The following is a 27,520-nucleotide window of genomic DNA, read 5'->3' on the forward strand; positions in this document are numbered from 1 at the left end:
TGAGGGCGGCCCGGAGAGGCCCGGGGACCCCCTGCAGGTAGCGGGGACGGCGGGGACACGGGACCGCCGGGCCTGGCGCAGCTGTGTGTGACTCTGCCTCTCCGCCTCTCAAACAGGGCGGGGCGGCCGCGTGCCTGCAGCGGGACTCACCTGCTCCCAGCCCGGCTTCGCTCCTGTTTCCACCTCTTTGCCCCCAGGCAGAGGTTGCTCCCCGGGGATCCGACCTCGAGGCCGGGCTGAGCCGTGGGTGCCTGACCCCCCCCCTGCCCAGAAGGCAAGCAGTTCGCACCGGGAAGGTGGGCTGGTGAGGAAAAAGCCTGCGGTTCAGGCGTGGTTGGGCAGCCTGCTCGGTCACGTTTAAAAAGTTCACCCGGCAAGCAAATCTCCCCCAGATTAATGACCCTGTCCTTTGGTTCTACATATTCTCTCCCGGTTTTTAGAAAAAGGGCAGAGCTCTGTTGTTTGCGTCTTCTGGCAAGGCTTTTCTTACCGTCGTACGTGTTTTGCAGTGATCGTGGCTCTTTCTCCTACGTGTCCAAAATCAGATAAGTTACAAAGGGTTTCCACATCCTCAGCAACCCCTATTGCACATTAGAGCCTCTTCGAGTTTTACAGTTCCATTTTAGGTCACATCCTTCCTACGAGACCTTAGAGCAAAAGCCGTCTTTCCACTGTCAGTGAAGGTTGCTGCTTCTGTTCCTCCCAGACTGAGCTTTTTGTTAGCCCAGCTCGGCGCCACCGGTTTCAGCCCCACAGCTCAGGATGCTCGGTATCAGCGGCATGGTCTCCTCCTGCTCGCCCCGTTTTGCGATCGCTCTTTGTGGCTGCTGAGATCGTGTGTTCCCTTGGGTCCTGTGCCATAACGAGTGCCCTCACACACTTCTTATTTTGAGTGTGCTTATGGGAGTGAACAGCCTTGGGCTGTTCTGCTTTCTCCTCCCCTCCTGCTCCCTTAGCGTAGCCGTCATGTTTCTGTGCCTCCTTTTGGAGAAGTCATACGCAAAATGCCGACCTGTTTTCTTTCTTCCATGCTCTTTGTGCCTCTTCTCAGGTCAAAGAACCCAGAGCGAGGCAGTCTCCCCTCCTGCTCAAGGGGGACAACACTGGAAAAGAATACACAGGGTGAAGTCCCTCAACGATTAGGGGGTTCTGGGCCATCAGGGACAGGCTTGGGGACTCAATACCCCAGGCCAGGGCTGATTTGCGTGGTCTCCCTCTCACACACAGCATGCTGTCAGTGATGCAGCCACCCCCTACCCACCAAGGGATTTGTGCCCAGTACCCACCAGGGGTCCCCTTGTCCTGCCTGCTGTGGCAGGACCGGAGTTCTTGGACGGGGTCCCCGATGGTGCAGACCTACCTCCAACACCCGTCGCCCTTTTAGGGAGGTAACGTGCTGTGTTTGTGCTTTCAGGTGCAGCTCCCGCTGCCATGGAGCTCATGTCATCCATACTGCAAAAAATCAGCCTGTTGGAACAAAAAATAGACAAACAAGCAGAAGAAATCCAACTGAAGGTAAAAACCCTGGGTGTTACCAGCCCTGTTCCGTGTCCTGCTTTAACTGCTCAAGCCAAGGTAGCGATACGCTTGCTCAGACATAGCCCGCTCTGTTAATTAGACAAAGCAACAGAGCAGTCATATCAGTCAGTCCTTGACACTGGAGACAGAACAGTCCTTGCTGTGCTGACCCTGCTGTGACTTTAAGAATTAATGACTCCCTGCATCCTTCCACTAACATCGTTATCAGTTTGACTTCGGACCTTTCTTTTCCTTCCCTTTGCTCAGACGGTCAAGTCGGCTCAGAACAGGCCTCTTTGTAAGGCTGCAGTTTAGAATAAATAGCTTTTTGTTGGTGGTTTGTTTTTTTTTGTTGGTGGTTTTCTTTTTGGGGTTGGGTGGGTGTTTTGTTTTTGACTATTTGTTTTTAGAAAGAAGAGGCCGCGAAGATGCTGGTTTGGCTTCGAGATCAGCCACTTACAGCTCAGAGTACGAGCTGTGCCCGAGCAGGGAGCACAGGGACATGAGATCACATCTCTTGTGCAGATGGCGGCGAGGAAAATAGGTTCTCAATGCCCCTTTAGCTATTTTTGAAACACTGTGTTGTATCCCACCCCTCAGTTGAGCCTGATGAAGACATTTGTGAGGTGATTTAGCCTTTCTAACCCTAATTTTGCCCATCTGAGAGAGTATGTGCAGCACTGACTCACCCAGCCAGGACTAATTATGCAGATTGCCTCAAGGTCCTGAAAGCAGAGGAGCTTAACAAGGTCATTATTCATTCTGGTCCTGAAGGACAGGAGGATTGCTGAACTTGAAGAGAAAATGAAGACTCTTCAGAAAGGAGAAGGTAAAACAAATTGTTCTACCCTTGGCACCTTGCTCCTGCCTGTGGGAGAGTTACAGGTCTCCTGGTACTGCACCAGGACAGGCTTGGAGACCTTCCCTCTGAGCCATCCTTGCCTTAAAAGCCCAAGAGCCTCTTCAGTGAGCCAGATCAGTTACACGCGTGGTGCTGTTTGCCAAGGTAGATTCTCACTTCATCAGTTGCTCTGCTTTTCTGGTGCAGTGCAAACATTATTTCCTGACCTATTTTCTATGGCTTACTAAGTTTCCATGAGCAAAAACCAACCACAAAGGTACCTGAGGATGCTCAGAAGAATTAAAAAAAAAAATAAAATAACCACTGCAGAGTTCAAACAGGCTGGGAAAAAAAAAAAAAGGACAACTCACAGCTAAGCAAAACCAAAAATCTACTTGCAGTTGCAGGCCCAGGCTCACTTGTCCTGTAAGGCAGCCTACCTCTAAACTGAGCCCAGCTTTGAGTGAGTCACTGGAGTTCTTTCACCCCTCTGTTTACTGGAACCCAGTAACTCCTCAGCTGATCCCAGATACGTTTCCTACGATGGCTGAACTATCTTATTAGCACGAAGCTGCGGTGAATTCTCTATTTCCTGAGCAGAGAAAGATACGCCTATCAAACCACAAACACGGTTTGTACCTCATCGTACGTTGTTCCAGCTATTAAGCCTATGTTTCTGGACCCAGCTTTAGTGGACATCTGCTGATGTTCGGAGAAGTTTCTTACGACTGAGCCAAGCAATTCTTGTGTAACTGTGAACAGCACTGCTCACATCAGCTTCCTGCAGCATAAAGCTTCACCAGCCTCGTTCACAACTATTTTTGAGAAAGATACGAGCAGGCTAAAAGTGCTGCAAGTCAAGTTGTCAGGGGTCAGCACGCAGAACTCCCAGTCAGCTCCTGTGTCTTACAGGCTTGAGTTCGTTTAGGCAGACTGCTGGGGCATCTGCACTGCGGGACACGCGTTACCTGTAGCTCTTCTTTAAGGCTGCGCATAGAAAAACCAAGTCTTCCCTTTCAGATGCTCCTGACTCATCCACAGCAGAGGGTCTGGAAATGAGGTGCCTTCAGCTGCAGACCCAGGTCTGGGAGATGGAGGTGAGATGCCTGCTTCACCTGCTCTAAGCCATCTGTGTCTTTGGTTCGAGATTGTTGCAGTCCCAGACTGCTTGGTTCTTTTCAAGCTGCCACTTCCGTAATCACAAATCTTCACCTCACCCCTCTGAAAAGAAAGAACAGGTTGGATGTGAACTACAAGGTCGTGCATTATTATGTTGATTTTATACACAGACATTTAAGCCTCCTCCAAGCCTCTTCATTTTGATTTCTAGGACTGTAGAAATAGTCTGTGCAGCTGTTAGACACTTGGGAGACTATTGTATCACTAGGGATAGTTTTGTTCTCCCTTTAGCCTGCTACCAGCAGAGCTGCTCCCTCTGTTCTGTCAGAGAGTTTATCTGTCTGCCAAAGCCAGGTAACCCTAAGAGAAACCTCTTTCACTTCTGCTTCTGGCGCTCACAATTGCAGCCGAGTACTCTCAGGCTTCCATTTCTGGTTTTCTGAAGGTCTGGTTTTCTGTTGCTCTACAACACTGGCTCGTGCTTTCCTCTTACAGCGGTTCCTAAATGACTATGGTCTGATTTGGGTTGGAGAGAGACATGAACAGCTGGAGGATTTACAAACACCCAGAGATGAAGAGCTGCCAGCAAAGAGCTTCTGGAAGCCAGGTAAAGCATCGGGGCCCTTTGCTGAAGCAACCATCCTAGCTCCCACTGTGTGCTTAGAGAAGGTATGATACTCCTTCAAGTAAATAACAGACCATCAGAATTCGTGATCCTGTGCTGGGTCTTCACATCAGTCCATCTCTGGGACTGAGACGTGGAACAATTTAACAGGAGCTAGGCCAGGCAGAACACTGGTATGTTTTATACCCATATTTTATAAGCCCCAGCTGAGAGGAGAGGAGAGAACCTGGTGGCTCAGCCATTTGGAAGAATACCCTCACAGCAGCTGCTTCCTGGAGAGTTCACATATGCTAAACGTTTGAAGCTTGATTGCTCTAACAACACTGACGTAAAATGGGTGGAAAATGGAATCAGATGCTTTGTATATATAGTAGCTGTAGCAACTTACCCATATTGTCTGGCTCCATCAGGGAGTATTGTTTGCCTTTCCTCCCAGCCCCTATGTGAGTGGTTTAATTGGGACCTGATTGTGCTGTGTAGGGTCCAAGCATATTTGGCAAAGGCTTCTTAGGAAGTGGTAACAGAGAAAAAACAAAATAGAAAAATACTTGGGCTATACAGCCAATGCTGCTTCCTAACTGCTGTGCAAACATTAGCTAACTAATCCATCCCTCCCTTAGATGCAGGAAGGCAAAAGACTGGGAAAGCAGTAGAAATGTTTTCATGATTTTCAGTTTACTTACCTTTTTTACAGGAGAATTTCTCCTCTCTTACTTAAGGCAGCTTTTTTTCTCACCTTTCTCAGGTCTTAGAAAAGCGGAACAGAAAAACAAAGGCCGTGCCCTCTGCCTTTCATTTCCTCTTCTTATCTCATTCTTCTGTCCATTAGAACACTTCTACCACCCTGCCCTGCCACCCTCCTCACTCAAACAAACATCCTTAGCAGCGTCCCAGCAAGAGAGAAATCTGCTTTAGAAGGGGAAATCTGCTGGTGACTGGGAGCATGCGGCCAGCTGTGTTTACACCGACATTTTTTCATCAAGCCTGCCCTATTCCCTTTATCCAGCCTCGATACCTAGTTCCTCCCTCCCTCCTTGCATTTTGTAGTGCCACAATTAAGGGACGACGCTTATGAAATCACAACCAAACGCCAGCTGCTGAACGTGATTGCTAAACAGCTGGCTGCACCTTAGCTAGCAGCAGAGTTAAACCAGCCTGTAGGCAAGAGGGTTGTTTCTCTGCTGCTGTGCCTTTGTGGTTTTGCACACGCCCATGTAAACCTGGCAGCCCTGCACCGCAGCAGGATTGCTGCACCACGCTTTGCAAAGGTATGAAAGGTGAGAAATGGAGGCAGCACTGGCAGCCCCGCTGTGTTAGCACTCGAAGGCAAGGCAAACACATCCACCCAGGGGTGAAAGGGGCTTAGCTGGCATCTGCTTCCCTCCGTAACTCTGCTCCTTCTGCCACAGGTGAGGCAGTTGTTTCCGAACACGAGATTGATTTTGATTTGATCTTGGAAAATGTGAAGGATTTGAACATGCTGGCTGGAGAAGGCATTTCTCAAATTGAGCACACGCCTCAGGGTGCCCGCCTGAGACAGCAAGAACCCCTCCCTCTTACGCTGTATCAGAATGGAATCGTCATGTTCGATGGACCCTTTCGGTCCTACGAGGAACCATCAGCACAGGTATGGAAATCTCTGTAGAAGAATTAATGAATCAGCAGGGTGACTCTAAGCCTAGGTCTCAGGAAAGGGAATATATAAGAGGATGTGACAGTTCATCCTGAAAACAGGCAGCTACAGAGACCTCCAGCCTCTCACCCGTGTTCCTACTTGCATTCCAGTCTAGTATGCAACCGTGTCATGATTTATTAAGGGATGAACAATCTGGGTTGTTGGTGCAGACATTTTGCACAGCAGTAACACCACAAACAGGAGCAGCCCAGGATGTAAATATTAGTCATCAGATAAAGAGAAAATCTCAGGTATGACCGTGAGCTCTTGGTCTTTTATTTCAGCAATGCCTGCAGGATATTATGGATGGCTATTTCCCTTCAGAGTTGCAGGTGCGCTACCCTGATGGCATCCGTTTTCAGGTAAGGAGGGCAAAGCCCTGTTCTCATCAAGTTTTTGAAAGAAATTGGTCTGCTTCCTAAGAAAATGGTTCCAGTTTCTTTCACTTTCACCAATCTTCTGGATGTCCCACACAACAAACTGAGTGTAAGGCTTCTAAACACAGCATGCAAGCAGCTAAATTCTCTGCGTGTATGTCTTGGGGAAACGGTGACTAGGAACACACCTGTCTGAGCCGTTAGAGGAAGCGAGTATTTGTGCATCAGGACTGAACGGTTTCTGTCTCGGTGAATCTTGGCTCTGATCAAGGCTTCTGAGAACATCACAGGCTTTGCAGAAGAGAAGTAGCATATGCAGCATCTGAAGAGCTGTGCAACAACAACAACAAAACCTCAACTAGTTCACCTGCAAGAGCTTTGAAAAAACAGATTGAACAAGCATCTCTCAGGGAGGTTGTAGGGAGAGTTTATTTTGCCATAATTTAAAGGGCTTTAGCCACCTGAGGTTCATTTGGGTCTTCTTTTTTTTTAAATTTCTCAGAAATAGCAAAAAGCTAAGGCCACATTTTCAGACAGCTTTAAAGGACTCTAAATTAGGTCTTCAAGTGCATCTGCAACGTAAGCAGGCAGGCCAAAGGGGTGGCACACCTGCCCACCACCATGAAGAAAGCAGCACACATCTGCACCAACAAGTGGAAGGTCAGAACAGCTAGCACGAGCTGGTAGGTGGGGTGGATAGAAAATCAACTGGAAGAGGAAGGTCTGTGCAAGGTTCACAGAAAAGTCAGGTCCCAGCACATTTCTTACAGCTTGTGGAAAGGGGGCAGCTGTCTGGTGCCTGTTGAGGTGGATGAATGACTTGATGGGCCACCTTAGGGACCTGAGGGATCATCCAGGATTTGCTTTCTTAGCCTCCAGGAGCTAAGTTTCACTGAGTGTGGGCAGCTGGAGGAGCTTCCAAGGAAACAGATGTTTCATTTGGGGTTTACAGCTCCAGATCGTTGCTAAAATGTATTGTCTTCTGATACAGTGAGAACTGCAACAGTCAGATTTGCTTATAGCCCTTGGCCTTAATTCAACAGGTCACCGACAAAAGGGATGTGGTATTTCAGGAGGGAGACCTTCCAGGGAGTTTCCCTGGCCACGGCCAAACTGTGGGCCATTCAGAATCACCCAAGGTGCAGGAAACCGACGAGATCCCAGGTAAATTCCTACACCTGCCTTGAAAAGGCCACTCCCAAAGAGTAGAATCTAAACCTTACCAGGGCCATCCAGCTAGCAAGAAGTGAACATGTGGGGTCTCAAAGAAGAAGGCAACACTTCTGGGTCAAATCCCTGCACTAGTAGCCCCAGTATTGCTTCAAAAACTAGGGGCCAGCCAGCATACGTGGTGTCTTCTCACTATTAAGTCTTAAAGAATGAGACAAGACAAGCAGTGATAGACTAGAAGATCAGTAGGTTTCCCAAAACATATCTGGTTTCCACCTCTGAAAGCCCAGGCTCCTTCTAGCTTCACCCCTACCATCAAAGGGTGTCAAGGGAACTGCACATACCTGGGCAAGAGTAACTTGCAACCGCTCCAGTTCTCCTACAAGCTCATTCCATGAAGGGGGACATCTTCAGCTAGACCAATCTTAGCTGTTCTGAATACGGCATGATTCCTCTTCAGACTTTCATGAGAGGATGTGAGACATGAGGTCAGGCCTCACATTCCTCATTTTGCTTCTGGATTCTAGCAACCTGCAAAGCAGAGCGATACCTGTTAGATACTGTCACTGGCTGGAAAGCCAAATGCAGTGGAAAAAAAAAAATAATTGCCCAGTGACACCACAGAAAGATGATCTCACTCCTACAAATACACCCTCACAAGATGAAAACCATTTCCAAGCCCGTAAAGTCATAGTTTCAGGTTTGTTTTCTGTTCACAGCAGGACTAACAAGGAATCTGCCTGTTGCACATCACAGGTGTGAGCTCAACAGGCTGCACAGTCACTCACTGGTTACGTTGACAATCAGACATTGAGTGGGCGAGAAAGCGGGACAAACTGCTGCTGGGTAGACCAAGAGCCAGCCTCTGCCTAGCTAAGGGTGGTTAGAGCTCTCTCTGTTGGCTGATCTGGTCTCTTTTCACCAAATCATTCTATTCTGGTGGAGAATTGTCAAACGGACTGTACACACACATCTCCCTTTCACTCTGGCAGGTCCCAAACCCTCCTCGAAGCAGTTTCTGAACAAGCTTTCTAAGCCCTCAGTCCCTGGAGGAGAAGTGATCAACATCCAAGAGTCAGCCAGAGCAACGCAGCAGGTATGAGCGGGCCCCAACACCACCCAAAGGCGGCTGGCAGCGATTCCTTGGGCTCAGTGCCCTGCCTGCTATCGTGTACCCCTTCCTCAGGCCTCTCTCAGCTCTGTGTAACCTTCTCCTCCCAAAGAGACTCCACCAGAGCACACGTGGCACTTTGGCGCCTGCTCCTGGGTTTTTCTGGCGCTGGTTTGTCTCTGTGCGGAGGAGGCGGTGGTGACACTCGGTTTGGTTTCAGGGCTCTGATGGGATGTGGAGCAACCAAGAGATCTCAGTGGAGACACCCAGACTGTCTGCCCTGAAGAGGTACAGGCACAGCCCCTCCATCCCTGCCTCATCTTCCTCCTATTTAGTCACTGCAGTTTTTTTCAGGGGGGTTCTGTCAGGCAAGTCTATTTACTTCCCCATTTATCTTATACCTTGAAAATCATTAAAAAAAAAAATAGGCCAAGTTTGGTCTTTTGGGAAGAACCTTCCTTCTTTCACATCTCTAACAAAAGCTTCTATTGTTTCAAGTGTTATTTACTTATTGCAGCAAAATACTTTTCCTTGCAGCAAGCCAAGGCTTAAAAATTTAAAACCATCCAAAAAGCTGTTTGCTAAATGGGAGAATCCCTCCAGGAAACTGATGTGCAAGCAGGAGGTCACACTAACAGCACTTTTTCCACTCCTAGTCTTCCAAGCAAGACAAGACCCAAATAGCTGATGAAAAAACCCCAAGCAGATTATTTTTAATCAAAAAAAGTAGGGCAAAGATCTTACCAGACAATCTTGATCTAAAATAAAAAAGCAAAAAAAAAGGTCAGCAACCCTCTTTTCCAGGCACATTTAAGCAGCGAAAGCAAAGCAGCGGTTTGGTCTGTGGGTCAGTCTGCTTGCCCCCGGCCTTGTTCATCTCAGTGGCACTCCTAAATGAGAAGCCCCCCTCCCCAATTCAATTACCCCGACCCACCAGAGGCTCTGCCTGTTAAGAAGAGCTCACGATCTCAGCTCCTCAGCTAAAGAGGCTTTCTGACCTCCAGGTTAAAGAGAACCGAAGAGGCTGGGGCTCCTGCCCCTGAAGTCTGCACTCTCCGCATAAAGTCTGAGAGCGGGGAGCAGACGTACACCGTGAGGATGCTGATCACGGAGACCATAGGGGAGCTGCGCCAGCACCTTGCCCGTGCCAGGTAGGGCAAGAACTTCCTCCCTCCTTGCTCCCCACCCCGCTCCGTCGTGCCCCAGGGAAGGTTTTGCAGCTGCTGCTCAAGGCTCTGGAGCTGTGCTTCGAGCAGAGCAGCCTGCACTGAGCTGAAGGGCTCAGTCCCAGACCCCAGGAGGTCCTGGGCACCCTCTGCTGCAGCTTTGGCTTCTCCCAACCCCAGATGTGCTCTCTAGCACCACTGCCAGGGTTTTAGCTTAGAGTATTTCAGAGAATCGTAGAATATCCAAGTTGGAAGGGACCCATGAGGATCAGGGTCCAACTCCTGGAACTCCAGCTCTTTTTTAATACCCACCTTTGACAAAAAGCTGATACATCAGAAGAGATGCCTCTTGTCCTCTCAGAATTGCCATCTTGCCCAGGTCCATCACTGCCCTTGCTTCCTTCCAGCTGCTCAGCAGCACTCCCTGGCCTATTGCCACCATTCCCAAGGTGTTGGTGCAGACTGGAAGCTGAGCTGCAGCCTTCAGGCCAGCTGACGGATCAGCTGCTGGACAAATGCTATCCCTCGCTCAGCCAGCTCCATGTCCCAGCGCCCTTAATACTGCCCAGAGGCTCAGGCATCCCCCTGGGGACCATTCCAGATGGCTGCGGGGATCCCTTTGGTCTCCCCTCCTGTCACAGGCCGCAGCCCTGGCCTCTGTCTGAGCCCACAGTGAGCTCACTGCTGTTGGGAGGTAACGGCCTCGCTGCAGCTGGGGAGCCTGGAACAGCCGCTCTGCGCCTGGCTGCGTGCAGCGAGGGCAGGAAGCCTTGTTCTGCTTGGCCTGTGCTCGAGAAGCAGCCTCTCCCTCTGCTCTTATGTAACTGCAGCTGGATTAGCCAGAGCATCTCAGCAAAACCTTGGGGGATCCTGTGCATAGGAAATATTGTGCTGTTCTTTCCTAGGGGTGGAGACTCCAGCTCGTATGAAATCATCAGTACCTTTCCCCAGAGGGTGTACGCAGACAACTCCAGGAGCCTGCAGGAATGTGGCCTGATCCCCAGTGCCTCCTTGCTGCTGCGGAGGAGAGACCCCCTCCCACGAGAGGGGCAGGGCTGCACGCAGAATAACAGCTCCTAGAGCTGCTGCCCGTGCACTGTGAGCTGTGTTATAACCTCCCCCTGGCTGGCAAGAGCAAGAGTTGTCTTTCCAGATCCAGTTTCATTGCGCCGTTACCTGGGACAGAGAGGAGGGCTCCTGCTTCGGCCTCCCTTTGGCACAGGGTGCCACGTGGCAGCCCCCGTCTCCTGCTGCCTCGTGGGTGGGTGTTCTTCCCCAGGCAGGTGGGTTCCTAACACGGGGGATTTCTGTCAGCTCAGAGACCTGGCTCCTCACCTCTGCTGAAGGTTATACAGGCTGATCCCTGCTCAGGAAGGCTGGCAGCTTTACACCGGTACTGGGGCAGTCGCTAGCTGGGCTCAGGGACTCTGTAGCCGCACTCCTCTCTGGGCAGGACAGCCAGCCGGCCAGGGTCAGCCTGCTTTCCACACTGCTGTTCCCCCGAGATTCCAACTGCATTTATACCATGAGAGAAACGGCCTCAGTTACATGGTCTCGAGCAATGGCCTTGGGCCACTGCACTGCTGGGACTGAGCCAGACCCAGTGCAGCCAGGAGATCCTGCTACTGGGTTTCCTGTACGTGAACAGCTTCTTCCCTTGGACAGCCCCCAGCTCCAGGGGAACTGAGGCTCACAGCTACACCAAATGAGCCTGCCGTGGCCCTGGGCTGCTGGCCTTCCTTCCTCCCTCCTCCCAGCCTGCTGCAACAGGACACCGTGTCATCGGAGAAGAGCGTAATCCCTTCAGTTCTTCTCTGCTGAACCCTGAGAGAAAAGCATCTTCCTCTCCTGTGGGCTGGGGCCGTGCTCTGCAGGCCCCTTTCCCAAGACATTCTTCCCATTTCAGCCCCGACAAGTTCCCACTTGACTCGCAGCTGACAACGCTCCCACTTGTGCACGGCAGCACCTTCAGGCAGGTTCCCTTTTAGCAGGGGCCAGCACATGCTGCCACCCACCCCTCATTAACAGCTCCCAGCATTTATTTAGTTGCAATTTCCACTTCTGTAAACTTCAAATTGGCTACAGAAGTGGGCAGGAGCCCCCGAGCACTTCCTGGAACTGCTCTGCCTTCCCCAGGCCCCTCTGGCCGGAGCTCGGCCGTGCGCTGCTCAGACGGGAACCACCCCCAGCACTGTGACCAGTGACTCAGTCCCCGCAGCTGTGAGCGAGCTTCCTTCTTTTTCCACCTTCAGCACATACGGGAGCGTACCAGGGACCCTCCTAGAGAGGGGCCTTTCCCACTGCCCCTCTGCTGTGAGCCGCTCTAAACCACCAGGGAATTTTTGCGCTACGGGTTTGTTTTTTTCCCCATGGGTCTGTCTGAAGCTGTCCCTCTCCCAGGCTGTTGTTCTTACCCCACGCAGGAGAGGGTCCCTGTCACTACTGTGCTGTAGGGGATTCAGACAAGTCTCACGAGCCTTTGATTAGTGGCAGCAGTCTGAGGTGTTAAGGTCTTTGTGTCAAGCTGCAGCAGCGAGCACAACTGACTCAGCTCCTCCGAGCTGGAACTGACTCGGAATCGTTACGGAGGATGATGTTTCACCTGTAGTCAAGATAAAACCAATTTAAAAGAAACCCACGAGTGCCAACGCGAAAGGTACAGTATCATTTAATAGCATCTCGGAAGACAACACTGGTTATAAACTTGCTTTTTGGCAGGAAAACAAAATGCACTTGGTCCAGGTTGCAAAAAGCCAACTCAAAAAGGAATAAGACAGCTGGAGCATCAGCTGTTCCGGAGCAGCCCTGAGCCATTAACGCTCACGAGGGAGCCCTTGCGCTGCAGCAGAGGGCACCGAGGGAGCAGCACGGGTCCCAGTTTTGGGCCTATCCAGCCCCCTCACGCAGCCTGCCAAGGGACGCGAGCCTTACACCTCAGCCCCAGCGTGCTCCGTGGTGGGCAGTCAGACCCAGCTTTGTGCAGTATTTCTGCATTAAATTAAAACAGAAATTAGTCACCGTAATTCTGTGCAGTTGGGATTTAAAAAAAAATAAAAATAAAGGAAGTGAGGCAGCAGGATTTACAATTGTAACAGCAACTGGGGGAAGTGGGAAGTAACAGGCAACCTTAAGCCCTTCCCTCCTGAAGCAGAAGCTCTCCCTGTGGAGGGGAGGGCTGACGGACAGCTGCACTTCGCACAGCCCGGGAGGCTTTGCTGTTTACAGAGGCACTGGAAGCTGCGGAGTGAGCCAGGCCCAGCTTTGTTCAGAGGCCATGCGCAGCGAGCGTCAGCCTTTCTTTGGATCCCTCTGAGATGATCTTGGGGTTAGGCAGGAGGGAATCGTAGGCAGCTGCAAGGAGTTTTGGTCGTGGGTTTCCCTGTGCTGGGATACAGGTCATGGTGCCAGGACAGCGCTGACAACCTGGAATTGGATGTGGTCAGAGATGAGGGTGCTCAGGAATGCAGGTAGAGTCCAGGACGGGAGGGGAGCCCGGGGCTCAGGCCAGCTTCAGGAATTCCTGCAGGGTGTTTTGTTCCACCGCTTCCACAAAGAGCTCGTAATCCTGCAGGGAAAAGCCACGGGGTTGCTCGCAAACAAGAGGCACGCAGCCCAAACGCTCGTGCACCGCACGCTCCCTCCGATCAGGCAGCGCAGGGTCCCCTGAGCACGCAGCCCAAACCGGTGCCGGTCAGAGGGAGGGTGACGGGGCAGGGCAGGGCCAGCCCCGCACGCTGCAGCCCCACTGCCCAGGGGTCCCCGAACTCTCAGCACGGGTCCCATTTTTGTGGGCCATCGTGTTCCAAGGGCACGTTAACCCAGCCCACGCCTCGTCAGCGTGCCTCATGGGCAATGCCTTTTAGGAGGCATTTTGACACCACTTCGAGCAAAAACAAGGGCACGGGATTATTCCACACCACCCAGCTTTCAGGGTACCTATCCCCGGGGCAGAGCAGGAGCCTTACCCCGCAGTAGTGGTCCCCGTTGACGATCTGGGGCGGGATGGCTTTGGGGTTGCCCGCCTTCGCCCTCATCTCCTCCCGAAGAGCGTTGTCCTGGGAGATATCCACCAGCTCGTACTTGATGTTTTTCCCATCGAGGATTCTGGTCACTTCGCTCTGTTGGGATTTGATCTGGAACCCCGGGTGAAAAAGGGACGTTATCAAGAACTGGGGAGGAGCTCAAAGGGTAAACACACACCCAGAGACACTCAGCACGCAGAGCTACCGCTCCTTACGGGCCGCAGTCCACCCTACACCCGGCCAGGGGGCTCAGCCCTTTTTTTGGGGGGGGCACACAGCACAGAGAGCCAAAACCCAGGCAGGCAGGGACCCGGCACCGGGTGATGCACGGCAGGAGGCTGCAGAAGGAACACCCAGACTGGGGCGGCGTGGGGAGGCTCACATCTCCGCGGGGAAGTGACAACCACCCAGGAAAGGGACCCCGGGGGCGCCCAGCCCTGCCCCGCCGCGGCCCCACGCCCCGCTCACCTCCCGGGAGCCGGTCACCGAGGTGCTGTAGACCTTGAGGGTGCTCATGCTGCGATCGCGGCCGCTCCCTGCGCGCAGCCCAAAGGAGGGAGGCTCGGAAGGCGGGTGCGGGCGGCCCCTCCGCCGCCCGGCATGTGACTGCGGGGACCAATGGGGCCGACGGGCCCGGGCATGCGGCGTTAGCGGGGCCGGTACGGCTGCAGCCCTGCCCGGGAGCCGCCACCACCGCCCAGCCGCGCCCCAACGCTCCCCAGCGAGCGCAACGCCGAGCGGAGCCCCCCCCCCCCCACGTCCTTCCCCTGCCGCACAGGACCGCTTTGCACGAGTGGAGCAGAGCAGCTTTATTTTATACTCAAAATACTCGGTACAAACAAGTGGGTAAGACAAATGCTCGTATAAACACACACCCGTGCTCGACTCTACAAAACCGCAACGCGGGGCTGGCCGGAGCGAACCACGGGAACACGCACAGCACAAGCAACGGGGCAAGGTGAGGGACGTGGTCCTGCCGCCCCGGCCCTGGGGGCTGTGCAAAGAGAGGTCCAACATCTCCCCCACCCGGGGGCTGGCAGGCACACGGACAGGAATCACCATTTTAAGCCAACGGCCCAGTTTTGCAGGATAACGACGCGGGTATTTCTCTTCCCCAAAGGGAATAACACGACCTGAGTGACACAAAAGCCAGGACTTGGGGAAGGGGCCCGAGTTGACACAGCTAGCCCAGCCACGGGGCCAGATGTGAGGCTGCGAGCACGGGCTGAGATGAGGTTTCTGTGCTGTGATGCCATTTGCACAGCCAGTTCTGTAGGGGATGGGCGTCCCCACGCAGCACCTGGGAATTAAATCTCCTGCCTGCACCCCGAGAAGAACATGAGGACAGCTACCACCAGCCTGCCGGAGAGCAACCCGCAGAGCTGGCACCGCTCTGCCTCCTGTGCCTAGAGAGCTCTCGGAAGCCAGGACAAGGGACTTCAAGAAACAAGCTTGGCCCACAGTTAGCTCAGGACATGGCATCAGCAGTCTGGGGACAGACACAGGCAGAAACGTAATACACCAGATGCTGAAAGCTCCACAAGCTGTGCTGCGGGGTGGCACACTAACCAATTCATCACCATCACCCCTGGCGGCCAAACTCGAAGAACAGAACAGATTTGGTCTTAACTTGTAACTCGAAGGACTAACAAAAACATTTCTCCCAAAGGTGGGGCTCAGAGCCCCAACATGAACCAAGAACATCTAACGGGCAGGAGTTTCAGCGGCATTTTGCCCCTGTTTTATCACTGTCTCTTAGCTGGTGAGTCAATAGTGAGGTGGCAACCAAAACAAGTTTCACCCTCAGCACCAGAGCACTGTCTCATCAACACTCAGTACTGAGACGTTGCCACTCAGATGCAGGGGGCTGTGACAAAACGAGCCGCACCCCGTGCTGATTTATTTAGAAATCCAATCATTTAGCACAGGAGTGGGGAGAAACCAGAGACCCAGGGGCAGGGCTAGAACAAAGCCTGAGTGGTCAGAGCCTCGCCAGGATCAGGAAGAGCTCTCGGACCCAGCTGTGCAGTCCTGCTGCCTCTCAGGACCGGAATGGCTTTCTCCCTAACGAGCAGGGATGCAAGCAGCGGTGTCTCCCCACTGGCCTGCAGCAGGGTCCCCCCGCGGCTCAGGCAGGGGTTCTGTGCATTCAAGGCTCTGCAGGACGGTTTGTGACGGCTCTGAAGGCTGCTTCCAAGAAACGGCCATGCCTCGCCCTGCCAGCAGATGCATTAGGCACAAGGCAGCACGTGGACAGGAGGTTTCTCTAGCACATTAAGGCACTTCAGCATCAACCTGCTTCCTCTGCGGGCTGAATCATACGCTCAGAGTGCCATTTCAAGGGGGATCAAAGGCTTAAGGCTTCTGGGGGTAACAGGGCTGAGGGGGAGCATTTGGAGTCTTTTTTTTAGTGTTGCTTTATTCCCTAACTTCTGCCGGCTACCAGCAGACTCTGCTTGCATCTACCTGAGCAAAGCAGGTCCTGTTCCACGCATGGCTACGCAGGTATCCAAGCCAGAACTGCACACAGAGCATCTGAGAAGCCTGTAGCACCTTCGTGTAATTAGCAGTGGTATAACTAGCACACCTGCCTGCCTACGAAATCCAGAATTCCCCCAAACACCCTGATAATACTCCGGTCTTACGAGTTGCACAGGATCTGCACAGAGAATTTATCAGAAAGACCAGGGCATCTGTTTCCTTTTAGTGTTGGTTTTAACTGTCGCATTTGCATGTTCAGCGTTTGACATGCCTGGAAGGCTATTCAGGATTCGTCTCCCAGAGTCGGAGACCACACCAGCTCCAGCAAATACAGCACAAACACATTCCACAAGATCAAAGCTACTGCAAAGCCCGACACCGAAGCCCTGAATGATTCCAGTTAGCCAGTCAGCAGCTCGACGCTTCTGGCAACAACCCCCCTGATTTCTCATGGATAAGCCACGTCTTGTACCCAAGCGTAGGGATGGTAAAGTGCTGAATGTGTTTTCGGGTGTAGGAGCTCTGGTCTCCCGAGAGTTTCAAGTCTTCATTTCCTGTCTTACTTTGGGGAGAGTTCTTTACTGAGTGATGCAGTTGTCTCCCATGTCCTGAGCATATCTGTCAGATATCGCCGTCCTTAAGTCCTCCACCTCTTTGTGAAGCTGTTTTACCTCCACCAGTTTTTTAGCAAGTACATCGGGGCTCAGCAGGTCATCCTTCTCCTTAGCTGAGTACTGTGCAGCTGGGGAGTCAGAGAAAGGAGTTACCTCAGACACGCAATTCTGACCCGGGATCATTAGCAAGTGACACAGAAAGACAACGCGTGTTTGCAACAGAGGTACTACTTATCATTTAGTTGTTACAGCACGCATCTTTACAGCATGCTAACTACAGAAGGAAGGTTCAGAAGCCCAGGAAGATGAGAGCCTTCCATGCTTTGTGTGAGGTACTTAATTCTACAGCAGCACACGAGCCCAAGGGTTTGCTGTGCCATCACTCCGCATACTTACATCGAATACCCAGGAGCAGGGAGAGATTGGGATCCTTGCCCTGAGCCCTCTGAGTGACGATGCTGTAGACAGACTGCAAATCCTGCAGGCAGCTGGCCAGCTCGGCGTGCAGCTCCTGGGCGAGGTGGGCTGTCTCAGCAGGCAGCGGCTGAGTCGTTAGCTCTGCCTGCCGCAGTCGTTCCTGAAGGGTCAGGTTCTTCTCAATGAGATCCTGGTTCTGCACTGAAAGCTGAACAAGTGGCCGCAGCCGATTAGTGGTCACTTAGCACAGAACAAGAGCACTTCACAGCAACATAACAACTGCTCCACGATGGGAACACCAAGGACAGGAGGAGCAGGTTTCCAAATGAAGCCCTCCAGACTCTCACTAGATGAGAGAGCGAGCAAGCGGCAGCCCTACAGGGTGCGAGCAGTCTGCTTTCCTGGCTCAGACAGCTGCACCGCGGCGCTGCGCCATCCCTGCTGAGGTGTGAAGCAGCAGAGAGCCTTTCAGGAAGCCGTGCACCAGCCTCTCACCCCAGTGTTGGCCTTCCCTTCCCACTAGGGCTGCCGCCATGCTCAGGTTCCTTTTAGGCTTGAGACCGGGGCTCAGCCCTGCCCTTCAGCCAGGGCTGCCGTGAGTTCTGAGTCCTGCTCGCTGCCTTACTGCCCCCAGCTGGCTGCTTCAGCGCTCTCCAACACAACCCACAGCCCCGGCTGAAACTGATTTCACCTCCTGTTGTGGAACAGCAAGGAACTCTTTTCAGAGCACCGACAGAGCAACTAACAGGAAGCGGGAGAAGTTGTGCTGCTGACTGCAAATTAAAAGCATCACTAGAACACACAATCCACCGTTCATTCAACTGCTACGCTCAGGTACTCTACACCACTCTGACCTCTTTCACAGCAGTCCGGAGCTGCTGCAGTGCATTTTCCCTTCTCACTGCCTCCTCTTTCAGAGCTTGGCTTGTCCCCTCTTCCTGGGCCACCTGTTCTTCGAGGTTCTGGAACAGAGCACGGGAAAACAGTAAGTCTAACTTGCTTTATAGCAGATTCAATTTCTGGTTGCCTCCAGTCACCTCTCACCTTTACTTGCAAAGACAACTGCTCCATCTTTTTCTGCTGTTTGTCCACAATCTGGTAACAAAAACAGAGACATAAGAACTGGCCACACAGACTTCCAGCAATAACACCAAGATTTCTCCTCCAGTAGGACAGCGTCCCCTCTCCTCCTCATTCCTATCCACTTACTGCTTTAATTACTGCCTCCGTCAGTAGAGGACTTAGATTCCCTGATAAAATGCACCCGATGAAAGATGTATCAGCTATAAAAAGACTGGTGAAGTTGCATTCTTGTGGTTTTCCTCTGCCTTTCTCCGTATTCTGCAACTTCTCTCTAGTGTTATCCTACGAGTGAGTGCATGGTTATCACACCAAGAACAGCTCTTAAAACTCTTCTGTTTAGAACTCCAGAAACTGCTGTTTTAGTGCAACTGTAACTGCCTACTAATGCAGAAGTCCTTGATTTCATTTTTTTGTGTCTAGTGACTCAGTGGAAGGAAAAAATAAGCGTGGTTCCTGGTTGGGAGGGCCTGTTACCTTCTTGAGACAGTCACATTCTTTCTTCAGAGAGTCATTTTCTATCTTCTGTTGTTTCTCCCCATCCTGTGCAGGAGGTCCTCTCTCCACATTCTTTACACACTGCTGCACCTTGTCCTGCAAGCTGAAATTAGCAGAACACCATGGGAAAAAAAGAAAAAACAAAACACCTTTATTTGGGTGTTTCCCTCTCTAGACAACATGAGGAAGCAAATGCTTCTCATAGCAGATGTCAGCGTCAACCTGTTTGCATCCCAGCTTGGAGGCTGCAAGAGTTGTGAAAGAGAAGTCTCCTTCCCTGGGCATAACATTTACAGAGACCTAACGACTGAAGGCCACACGTCTGTTTTCCAGAGAGTTACACCGAGCCCAATAACCAAGAGAGAAACTCATGTGACAAAGAGGAGCCGCTGGTTCCTTCAGCTATTTTGTTCTGCTCCCACCCTCCACTCTTGGCACGCAGAATTTGCACGGTGCTTTGGTGAGTGGTCGCACAAGCATTGTGAATCCACAGTAACCCAGCTCTGAGAGGTGGGACAGGGGCTGCGCTGAATCGTCACTGTCCTCGTGCAGCTATTACTTCAGTCCTAAGATGAAGCTCGTTCTAATCCTCCAGATTTTTACCTGCGCACAGTAGAAAGAAGCTCCAGTTCCTTGTGTTTTTGGGTTTCCAGCTGTACCTCTTGCTCCCTGAATGCAGCCCGGACATCTCCGAGCTCTGTTTCCAGTGCCAGCACTGTTTCTTGCAGAGCAGTACTCTTCAGCTCACATTCCTTTAGCTGCAAAGACAATCACAACGCTCTAGAGGTCTCCCAGGAATTTCATCACACACACAACATGTTTCAACTACGCTCACAAGGCAGATTTTTTACTACTTGTGTGGCCTTGTGCCACTACATCTCTGAACATTTGTCCTCCAAGAAGGGCAGACTGCAACTTAACTTGGGCAGCTACACAAGGGATTATTTGTGGATCTAGAAAAGCCACCTGAGCAAGTATCTGAAGAGACATTCAGAAGTAAGAAGACAACATCGTTACTCAGAGAAGGTTTTACCTTCTGACTCTGCTTCTGGTGGTCCTCAAGAGTTGGCAGATCAGCCAGGTATCGTTCCAGGGTCTCGATTCTCTGTTGCCTCTCTCTGTTTTGTTCAGATTCCTTCTGGCATTTCTTTTTAAGATTATTAATGTGTTTGTCTCTTCCCTTTATCTGCAGGGATGGTTATGGACAAAATTAGCGTATATAACTTCTTGTCTGTTCTTTAGTCCTCTGTATGCCCACTCATTTACCTGTTTGCACAGCACTCAACCTCAAAATGCAAGACCTTACCTCAGCACCATCTCTGCTCACGTAAAGACAGGCTTCTTTGGTTAAGAGAGGTGCTGAAATACTTCTAACTACAGAAGGAAGGAGTTATACTTATAAACCAAAGTCCTCTACATGGAGATCAGAAAATACCTACAATACTACATTTCCACAGAAAGCTTTCATTTGCCAAGGCACTACGATGAATTTTGGCTTCTTAAAGAAAAGACATCTCAACTCTAGAGCAGTGTGATCGTACCCTTTCTTCCTGTTTCTTTAACTCCTCTGCATGTTTCTGCATAGTTTCCTTCAGCGTTTCCCGGATCAGCTTTGCATCCACCTCTGCAGCAGCCAGTTTTCTCTCCAATTCAATCTTTTCCTTACTGAGGGATTCAGTCTTCTCCGTGAACTGTGCTCGGAGAAACGTATTCTCCCGTTGCAGCTCCTGCAAACACAGCCAGCCCGTGAATTCTGTCCGTCAGAGCTAACAGTTAGTTATAAAGTGGCACTAAGCAGCTGTGTCTAAGCCCTCCTGATATCTAAGCATCACTCAGCTCACCTTATACATAGCAAGAAATAAGGCTTGTCGTAGTGCTGCCAGGCACTTGCATCACTAGCACAGCTTCTAAACAAACCTTAGTGCTTCAGGGCTTGAAATCTCTAGAGTCACAGCTGCTCTCAGAGATGTCAGATAATCAGGACCACACACAAAGGGTAATTATACTCTGCACAGCCCTCCTACTCAGAAAATACCTAACGAGAAGCAGTAGGACCAGGGGATTCAATGCATATTTCCCCCGACAGTCTGTCGCACCTAATTACCTGCATTCTCAACATGTAGACATCTCCATAGGGCGCTGCACAGCCAAGCAGGGCACTGTGAACCTGCAGTTCACTTTCCCGGACCTTCTGCTCCAACTGGGATATGTGCTGCCTTTGCCTGTAAAGAAACAAAACCAACCAAAACAGATAATACACCGTTCTCCAACATGTGCCTTCTTTTTAATGGTAGTAAACAGCAAAACAACATAAACGGGGCCACAGTAACTCTAACGATCGATACAGTGACAAGCACAGAGGAAAGACAGCCCTCCAACTCCGAACTGGCCTGCAGAGAAGTAGTCTGAAAGCTGCTCGTTTTTGACCTCTTCACAAGTTACATGAACTTTTCTTCTGCTTGTCCCCTTAAAAAATTGTCTGCACCACCCCCCCCACAGCAGCAGTTGTGCATAAAGCACACAAGGCCTGCATGTTCCACAGAATGCAGCTTGACTGTGGATCTTTAAGTGAAGTGAACTCAAAATGAGCAAGCAGAAGAGGTATTTACAGTCCAAATGCTGAAGGCAGTTTTCTTTAAAACTCACTTTCTCAGAAAGCATACAGACCCCCAGCATTAGGTAGAAGCGTTCCTTGCCAGCCCAAACTCACAAAGAACAAATTTAAAATAATTATCTCCACGAGCTCCCAGAAGCTCCTCGAGGAAAGAGGTAGTGGTTTCGACATCCTACAGAACTGTGATGTAAACAAAAATCTTTATTAGTTATAAAACACAGAAAATTATAACCAAAACTGCTTTATTTGAACCCTTATGCATCACGATCCCACTTCCACGACAAAGGGCAGGAGAGCATGTGAGAATAGCAGACTGTTCTCAAAGGTCACTGTGTTCTTTACAGAACAAGAAGGGTCATTCAGGTTAAAGGGACTCAGAGATACGAACTTTCTTTGGTATTTTCAAAACTTTTCCAAAATGGAAATATACAAGTCCTTAAACTACACACCAGCATCAGGCTCTCACCTGTCAATGAGGAGCTCTTTCTCCTTGAGCAGGTTTTCATTGGAGTTCAGGATATTGATCCACTGGGCTGGATCGGGCGTAGGTAGCGAAGGAGAATACATTGAGGGGTGGTGGCAGGCACCTCCATTTTGTAACTGAAAGAGGAGACAAAATAACGAGGGAGAGGTTTATGCTCCACAGAGGTAATTGCAACATTGCTAGAACTATTTTGCACACAGTGTGCTCATCTGCATGCCAGGACACAGCTATTTCAGTCTCTGTTGATGTCCAAGAACGAGTAACTTTGCCCAATCACAACTGGAGATTACCAAATAATTTTAGATCACTGCGCTAGCTCACTGGAAACAATTTGTCTCCATTAGGGTACAGCTGGTAGGAGGCAATAAACAAACTTCCCCTCTAAAAAACTACCGGCAGTTTAATGCGTCTTTGGAGAAAATCTGCTTCCTAACTCTTAGATACGGAATAAAATTATTCTATAAACTGCTGTGAACTTCTGGAAACCGATGAGTTTTCTCTGCAGTTCCTAGTGGACAGAATATTCACCTCTTGATCTGAGCTGAGGTGTTGCGCAGTGCTGTAACGTAATAAAGGGCTGCTCAGCATAAGCAGCATGGCAAGTGATACCTGTGATACCCCCCATGGTGTAAAACCAGGTAATTCGGACATTTGTAAGATGGGGAGAAGCAGGAGACATTTTCTCCCATGCTTCACAAGTCCAAAACAACGATTCACGATTGAAGAGAGGAAGGGTTTCAGACTGGTACATTCACACCCCGTGCCCCCTACCTGCATTTGCTCTATTTGCAACCGCACGTTCTCCAGCTGTTGTTTCCAAGCACTGAGCTCGCAGACCCTCTCATGCGGATGTAGCGTGCAGGTTTCTTGCATCCATGCTCGAGATGAAGGAGTTACTGGTTTTGAAAAGAAATTGTTAGCCTGGAGTCCCGTTGGCATCAGCCTGCTGCCGTTTGGCCACGTTCCATCCTGGGTTTCGCAGACTCCATTAGCCCCTGCAGCTTGCTTGCTCTCTGGCAGCACCTTATAATGTTCCTTCCCTGCTTCAGCTGCCCCGGAGTTTGGATTGAACTTCTGAAACCTGTGGAGAGGGTCAGCGCACAAACTATCCAGAAAGACAGACTGATTAAGGGTGCGCTCAATGGCAGGGGTGTCAAACTTCCAAGTATCTTCTGTTCTCATGTGATCAGAAACAGGATGCCAGGATTGCTCAAAACCATTTTCCCCTGAAGTCCCATAGAGACGCAAGAGATCCCTGGGCGGCACCTGAGATGACTTCCCGGCATTAAAGTCTCCGTTTCTCATGAGTCCCGCGTGTTCAGAAGCCGAACCTGGCACAGCAGTTTTGGAAGTACTCTGTGAACAGCTCTGCTCTCCTGCCAAGCACAGCTTGGAGGGCGAGGCACCCAACGTGGATGGCATAACATGGGCCGTCGGGATGGTCACTTGGGTTTTGATGGGCTGGAATGAGGAACCGTTACTGGAATTGCAGAAGTCTGGGGAAAGAAGAGCGATGCTTTAGTTACAACCCTGAAAACAGTCTGCATGAACAGCTGGACAACTTTCCTAAAGAATCTGAAAAAGCAAACCTTTTCCCCAATACAAAAGCACAGCTAAGGCATCTGCGTTCCCCCTCACTACAAGTTTCAGGAGCCTGTTGACATTTTCCTACCACAGTAAAACCCCAGGTAGAATCCACGTTTAGGTCAGTACACACTTTTAAGTGACTCTAGCTAGCTAATACACTAGCTACTCAAACAATCTTAAGTTAATAAGGTAATCTTTCTACACACATAGAAACCAAGTCCTTTAAAGTGAATAAAAAGGCTGAAACTTACTCAGCTGAACACTGAGACCTTGGTTCTGCTCTGCCCGTCCCACAGCTCAGCGACTCTGAGTTGTAACCAAAGCTAACTGGAGACTCCACTAAGCCCATGATGAGCTTCAAACATAGCTGAACGCTACATCACCAAGTAGTTGACCTTCGAACTCCTCCGGGACGCTGCAGGAAAAGAGCTTTTTCCAGAGGCTACAGGAATGGCTCTCAAATATTGCCACAGGAAATGAGAGACAGCAAACGCACCCCAACGTGAGCCTGTCCTGTCAGACAGACACCAAACCTGGCTGCGTAGGGTTATTCTTAGCAGCTCTCAGATTTCAATACAGCAACAGCAAGAGCTGAGAAAGGCAAACACCAAAACGCCTGTTTCCTCTCCTCGTCCCGATACATTGTGTATCACGCTCATTTCAGGTTTCTCCCAGATACACAAGCCTGTTTTCTTCACGGGTTTGGCTAAAGGCCCGTCCCCATATAATGTTTCCTTAATCCAAGGTCAGAACTGCAAGGTCACCCTTCTCTGCGCGGTTATAACCTCAAAGCATTACTACAAGGAGGAATAAAAGGCAACGATCTGAAGATGACTGAAACCAGGTTCTGAAGAGACCATCACCAAACCACAGAAGACTGTCACGATAAAGGCACGAGACCCTTTCCTCAAAAATGGACAGAAAGGGGGGGGGAATCTCTTCAGACACTGCTTGGCTGTGCCCAGAACTCCAGAGAACACTGCGCTACCAAGCAGCGCCAAGTACATTCACCTTGGCAAACAGCGGAGAGACAGTACAGTTTCCTTTTACAGCCCCTAAATTTATCCCCCAGCATCACTATCAGGAACTTGAGGTCACTGACCAGCACGCCACGTGCGGATGCTGGAGCCAGTTCCTTGAATGTGCTCAGGGTCGTCACAACAACATTTCTAAGCGATGAACTGACCTGAAAGTCAGCGTGGCTCAGCCAGCTTTCGGTGCTGCAATTCAGCCTAAGCTCTAGGAAAGAAGGCTATCGCTCTACGATATTCAGAAGGGCAATTTCCCAAAGAAACATCACCTCCCCTGCCCTCAGCATACAACTGGGAGTTTTATTACCCTGAGAGAGGCTAGACGAGACTCTTAAACATGCACTTCAGTAAGATTTCCACAGGCCATAGGCTTTTAAAAGCCCTCGTTTCACCTCACAGATATTAAGATCTGTAGCTCCCTCAAAAGACACAGGCAGCTTGTATAAATGGGTGAAGTATCTTGCTTTAAATAACACAAACTTCCTCACTGCTGGAAGAAGCAGCAGTGAATCAATAGCGTTTTATGTCACTCTCATGAACGGAGATGAAAATACAAGTACGAGGAAACACCAGGTCAAGCAGTTCCACTTACCACGCTTTAGCTGAGTGCAAGACTCCAGCACTCTCCAGGAAGAGGCACACAACTTTAACACTGACAGAACGTAAGCACAAAGGCACACTGACCTTAAGTCTCTAGAGGCAGCTATAAACGATTTGTTAAAAAAGCAGGCAAGACTAAACCCCCTGTACCCCAGTATCAAACAGCAAGTCCGATATGGACCGATATGGCTCTCTAGTCAGTTAAAAATGCTTATTACAGTTAAAAGGCCAGCCAGCTAGCTTGGAGAAAAAGTGATTTCCTTAATTACTTATCTATATTTCAGGCATTGTATCTGTGCAGTTAAGCACTGATTTTGAAGTGTCTCTAAACATCATTACAGATTCTGCTCCCTCCAAGTTCTGTGTTCCCTGGGGTTCAGTAATACTGGGCTGTTTCATGCTTGGTCTTAACCACGAATCTGGGACCGTTACTGTGCGATGCCGTGCTGACAGTCACCTTCTGTGCTGTCTGAGCAGGAGGTCCCAATGCCTGCATCCCCGCTGTCGGCCACACTCGAGCAGCGACTGATGCGGCTCTGGAACCTCACGGACAACATCGGCGTCTTCCAGTCGGTCTCCGAGAAATGACTCTTCTGAGTGGGGCTGGGAGCTGGAGAGAAGAAGGCAGTAATGGTTATGTATTAGCCAACAGACTGAAAAGCCTTTTACTGTATAATTTAATAAGCCATACTTAATTACCCTTACTACTGTTACTAAAGAAATCTCTTTTGTAAGCACAAAGAGGTCAAACAATATCAACGGATATATAAAAAAAAAAAATCAATCTCATTAAGGAAGTCGGAATGCAACAGCAATAAATTATACCCCCACTGATAAGTTTGGTGATACTACAATAAACTGACACTGATAATTAGGAGCAGTGTCGGCACATGGCAATACTATCAATGGTAAAGATACATTCTTGCTTAGCTGTTTAGAACCCTTCCCAATTTATCAGTTATCATTCCAGAGATGGCTCCATTATCAAATCATGGTCTACCCTTGGATACCCACGCAATGATTTAACTCGGCAGGAACGGAACATTGCCTTTTAATAAAAAGCTTCTGGTAAATAACTCTTCTCAGGGCCACGTCTCCTCAGGGAAACTGAAACAGGATCCCACAGCAGCGTGGCTTTAAAGAAAAGACTGCCCTTACCCGAGGGACTGTTCTGCTGGAGCCTCAGGTCTGGGTGTTTCTCAAGAGCAGCCATCTTATTTGTTCCAGTCAACTACAAAGCAATAAATAAAAACCACACTTTAAATGAGTTCAAACCAAACCCTGCTCCCACTGACCAAGCACAGCGTACACACACATCAGCTACCCTTCGTCCAGAGTAATGCAGCATGGCGGATTTAATTAGCATCCCCCGAGGGCATCACTATTTCATCTCTGCAGCAACAGAGGCAGTTCTTAAAAGCGAGCAATTATTGCAGGACTTCTTCGTTCCTGAGTGCTGAGGAGAGTTCCTGTTTGCAACATTCTCCAGGTACGCAGCTGCTCAGCAGCGCCTTTCAACCGGGGCATGTGTTATACCCATCGCAGTTATTTATAGAGCATCAGTCACCATGGTATCCATACACCGGCTCTTACGGCGACTGGAAATTTCCCTTTAAAAGTCTGAAATCCAACACAGTTCGTTCCTGCCCTCTGTGGAGGTCACTGAGCAACTACACGCAGGGAGAACCGGAGTTATGTACCACGAACGCCCAGCAGCACCTACCCCACACTCAGGTTTACCACAGCGCTTGGGGCGATGGATTTCCTGAGGAAATGGAATTCCCTCGCTCCTCAGCGCTGCAGCGGGACCCTGAGGGGCAGAAACTGGACGTGCGCCGGGCAATGCGACAGCCAAAGCCACCAAACCGCTCGCAGCGCCCGTAGGGCAGCCCCCGGCCGGGCTCCCCAGAGCCAGCAGCGGGCCCGGGGCCGCTCCCACAGCAGGGGACGGGCCCGGGCCGTGAGGGGAAGGGGGCAGCGCCCGGCCTGAAGCGCCGGGGGCGCTGAGGCAGGGGTCAGCCGGCCGGAGGGGCCCGGTTTCACCTCAGGGGGCACCGGTGGGGGCCCGGCATCACCTCGGGGGACCCCAATTCACCTCACGGGCGCGGTTTCACCTCAGGAGGAGCCGCGCTGCCCCCGCCGGGCCGGGCCCGGCCCTCACCTGGCTCCGCGGCGGCGCCCGCGCTGCCCGCGCGCCGCGACCGTTACAGCCCCGGCGGGGGGGCGGAGCCAAGGCACGGCGTCCTCCCTCTCAGCCTATCAGACGCGCTGGCCCCGCCCCTTCCCAGCGCTCATTGGCTGTCCTCAATGCCGATTCCCCGCCCCGGCGGCGGTTAGCGGAAGGAATGTGGCTGCGGCTGCCACCCGTAGGGCGGGGCCTCGGGGAAGGAGGGGCGTAGGCTGGGGCTGTGCGCATGCGCAGTGTCGCGGCGGGGGGGGATGTTGCCTAGCAACCCCCCCCCCCATTCCGGCTGCCTAAGGCCCACAGGG

The 27,520-nt window shown here is 51.0% G+C and overlaps 3 protein-coding genes and 1 long non-coding RNA gene across 9 annotated transcripts; 1 reads left to right on the top strand and 3 right to left on the bottom strand.

The window, feature by feature from the left end:
* Window positions 1-291: 291 nt before the first annotated feature.
* Window positions 292-10,752, top strand: UBXN11 (UBX domain protein 11). Of its 2 annotated transcripts, XM_035345389.1 has the most exons (12): window positions 292-296; window positions 1,415-1,515; window positions 2,293-2,347; window positions 3,380-3,456; window positions 3,974-4,085; window positions 5,513-5,730; window positions 6,063-6,140; window positions 7,199-7,319; window positions 8,318-8,421; window positions 8,657-8,724; window positions 9,441-9,587; window positions 10,508-10,752. In XM_035345389.1, the coding sequence occupies exons 2-12, from the start codon at window positions 1,432-1,434 to the stop codon at window positions 10,680-10,682; spliced, it is 1,239 nt and encodes a 412-aa protein (XP_035201280.1). In that variant the 5' UTR covers window positions 292-296; window positions 1,415-1,431; the 3' UTR covers window positions 10,683-10,752. The 2 variants fall into 2 exon arrangements, with proteins under 2 accessions (XP_035201280.1, XP_035201281.1); XM_035345390.1 differs by lacking the exon at window positions 292-296 and having other exon boundaries at window positions 1,413-1,515; window positions 2,298-2,347.
* On the bottom strand, window positions 434-10,501 carry LOC118177588. The gene is made up of 3 exons (XR_004755870.1): window positions 9,915-10,501; window positions 3,328-3,580; window positions 434-1,467 (listed from the first exon to the last, which is right to left on the bottom strand). It is a non-coding gene; the product is annotated as an uncharacterized LOC118177588 (long non-coding RNA).
* A 1,502-nt stretch (window positions 10,753-12,254) lies between the features above and the next one.
* SH3BGRL3 (SH3 domain binding glutamate rich protein like 3) lies at window positions 12,255-14,671 on the bottom strand. Its single transcript, XM_035345401.1, has 4 exons — window positions 14,566-14,671; window positions 14,093-14,528; window positions 13,568-13,735; window positions 12,255-13,167 (listed from the first exon to the last, which is right to left on the bottom strand). The coding sequence occupies exons 2-4, from the start codon at window positions 14,138-14,140 to the stop codon at window positions 13,102-13,104; spliced, it is 282 nt and encodes a 93-aa protein (XP_035201292.1). The 5' UTR covers window positions 14,141-14,528; window positions 14,566-14,671; the 3' UTR covers window positions 12,255-13,101.
* A 1,495-nt stretch (window positions 14,672-16,166) lies between these two features.
* Window positions 16,167-27,266, bottom strand: CEP85 (centrosomal protein 85). Of its 5 annotated transcripts, none has more exons than XM_035345384.1 (14): window positions 27,192-27,266; window positions 26,189-26,261; window positions 25,488-25,640; window positions 22,584-23,308; window positions 21,795-21,928; window positions 20,819-20,936; window positions 20,256-20,441; window positions 19,748-19,900; window positions 19,318-19,472; window positions 18,694-18,817; window positions 18,181-18,231; window positions 17,991-18,098; window positions 17,116-17,344; window positions 16,167-16,847 (listed from the first exon to the last, which is right to left on the bottom strand). In XM_035345384.1, the coding sequence occupies exons 2-14, from the start codon at window positions 26,241-26,243 to the stop codon at window positions 16,684-16,686; spliced, it is 2,355 nt and encodes a 784-aa protein (XP_035201275.1). In that variant the 5' UTR covers window positions 26,244-26,261; window positions 27,192-27,266; the 3' UTR covers window positions 16,167-16,683. The 5 variants fall into 5 exon arrangements, with proteins under 5 accessions (XP_035201275.1, XP_035201274.1, XP_035201278.1 ...); XM_035345383.1 differs by lacking the exon at window positions 27,192-27,266 and adding an exon at window positions 26,462-26,678; XM_035345387.1 differs by lacking the exons at window positions 25,488-25,640; window positions 26,189-26,261; window positions 27,192-27,266 and adding an exon at window positions 23,795-23,941.
* Window positions 27,267-27,520: the final 254 nt, after the last annotated feature.

This window comes from Oxyura jamaicensis, chromosome 23 (genome assembly GCF_011077185.1).
Source record: "Oxyura jamaicensis isolate SHBP4307 breed ruddy duck chromosome 23, BPBGC_Ojam_1.0, whole genome shotgun sequence".
Lineage (NCBI taxonomy): Eukaryota > Metazoa > Chordata > Aves > Anseriformes > Anatidae > Oxyura > Oxyura jamaicensis.

What these genes read in the sequence shown, in the direction of transcription:
- UBXN11 (XM_035345389.1), top strand. Translation starts at nt 1,432, where the DNA reads ATGGAGCTCATGTCATCCATACTGCAAAAAATCAGCCTGTTGGAACAA. An exon ending in GGAAACCGACGAGATCCCAG is followed by an intron (nt 7,320 to 8,317) that starts GTAAATTCCTAC and finishes TCACTCTGGCAG; the next exon opens with GTCCCAAACCCTCCTCGAAG. An exon ending in AGACTGTCTGCCCTGAAGAG is followed by an intron (nt 8,725 to 9,440) that starts GTACAGGCACAG and finishes TCTGACCTCCAG; the next exon opens with GTTAAAGAGAACCGAAGAGG.
- SH3BGRL3 (XM_035345401.1), bottom strand. Translation starts at nt 14,140, where the DNA reads ATGAGCACCCTCAAGGTCTACAGCACCTCGGTGACCGGCTCCCGGGAG. An exon ending in CGGTGACCGGCTCCCGGGAG is followed by an intron (nt 13,736 to 14,092) that starts GTGAGCGGGGCG and finishes CCGGGGTTCCAG; the next exon opens with ATCAAATCCCAACAGAGCGA. An exon ending in ACGGGGACCACTACTGCGGG is followed by an intron (nt 13,168 to 13,567) that starts GTAAGGCTCCTG and finishes TTTTCCCTGCAG; the next exon opens with GATTACGAGCTCTTTGTGGA.
- CEP85 (XM_035345383.1), bottom strand. Translation starts at nt 26,557, where the DNA reads ATGCCCCGGTTGAAAGGCGCTGCTGAGCAGCTGCGTACCTGGAGAATG. An exon ending in CCAGCAGAACAGTCCCTCGG is followed by an intron (nt 25,641 to 26,188) that starts GTAAGGGCAGTC and finishes TCTTCTCTCCAG; the next exon opens with CTCCCAGCCCCACTCAGAAG. An exon ending in CTGCTCAGACAGCACAGAAG is followed by an intron (nt 23,309 to 25,487) that starts GTGACTGTCAGC and finishes TTCTTTCCCCAG; the next exon opens with ACTTCTGCAATTCCAGTAAC.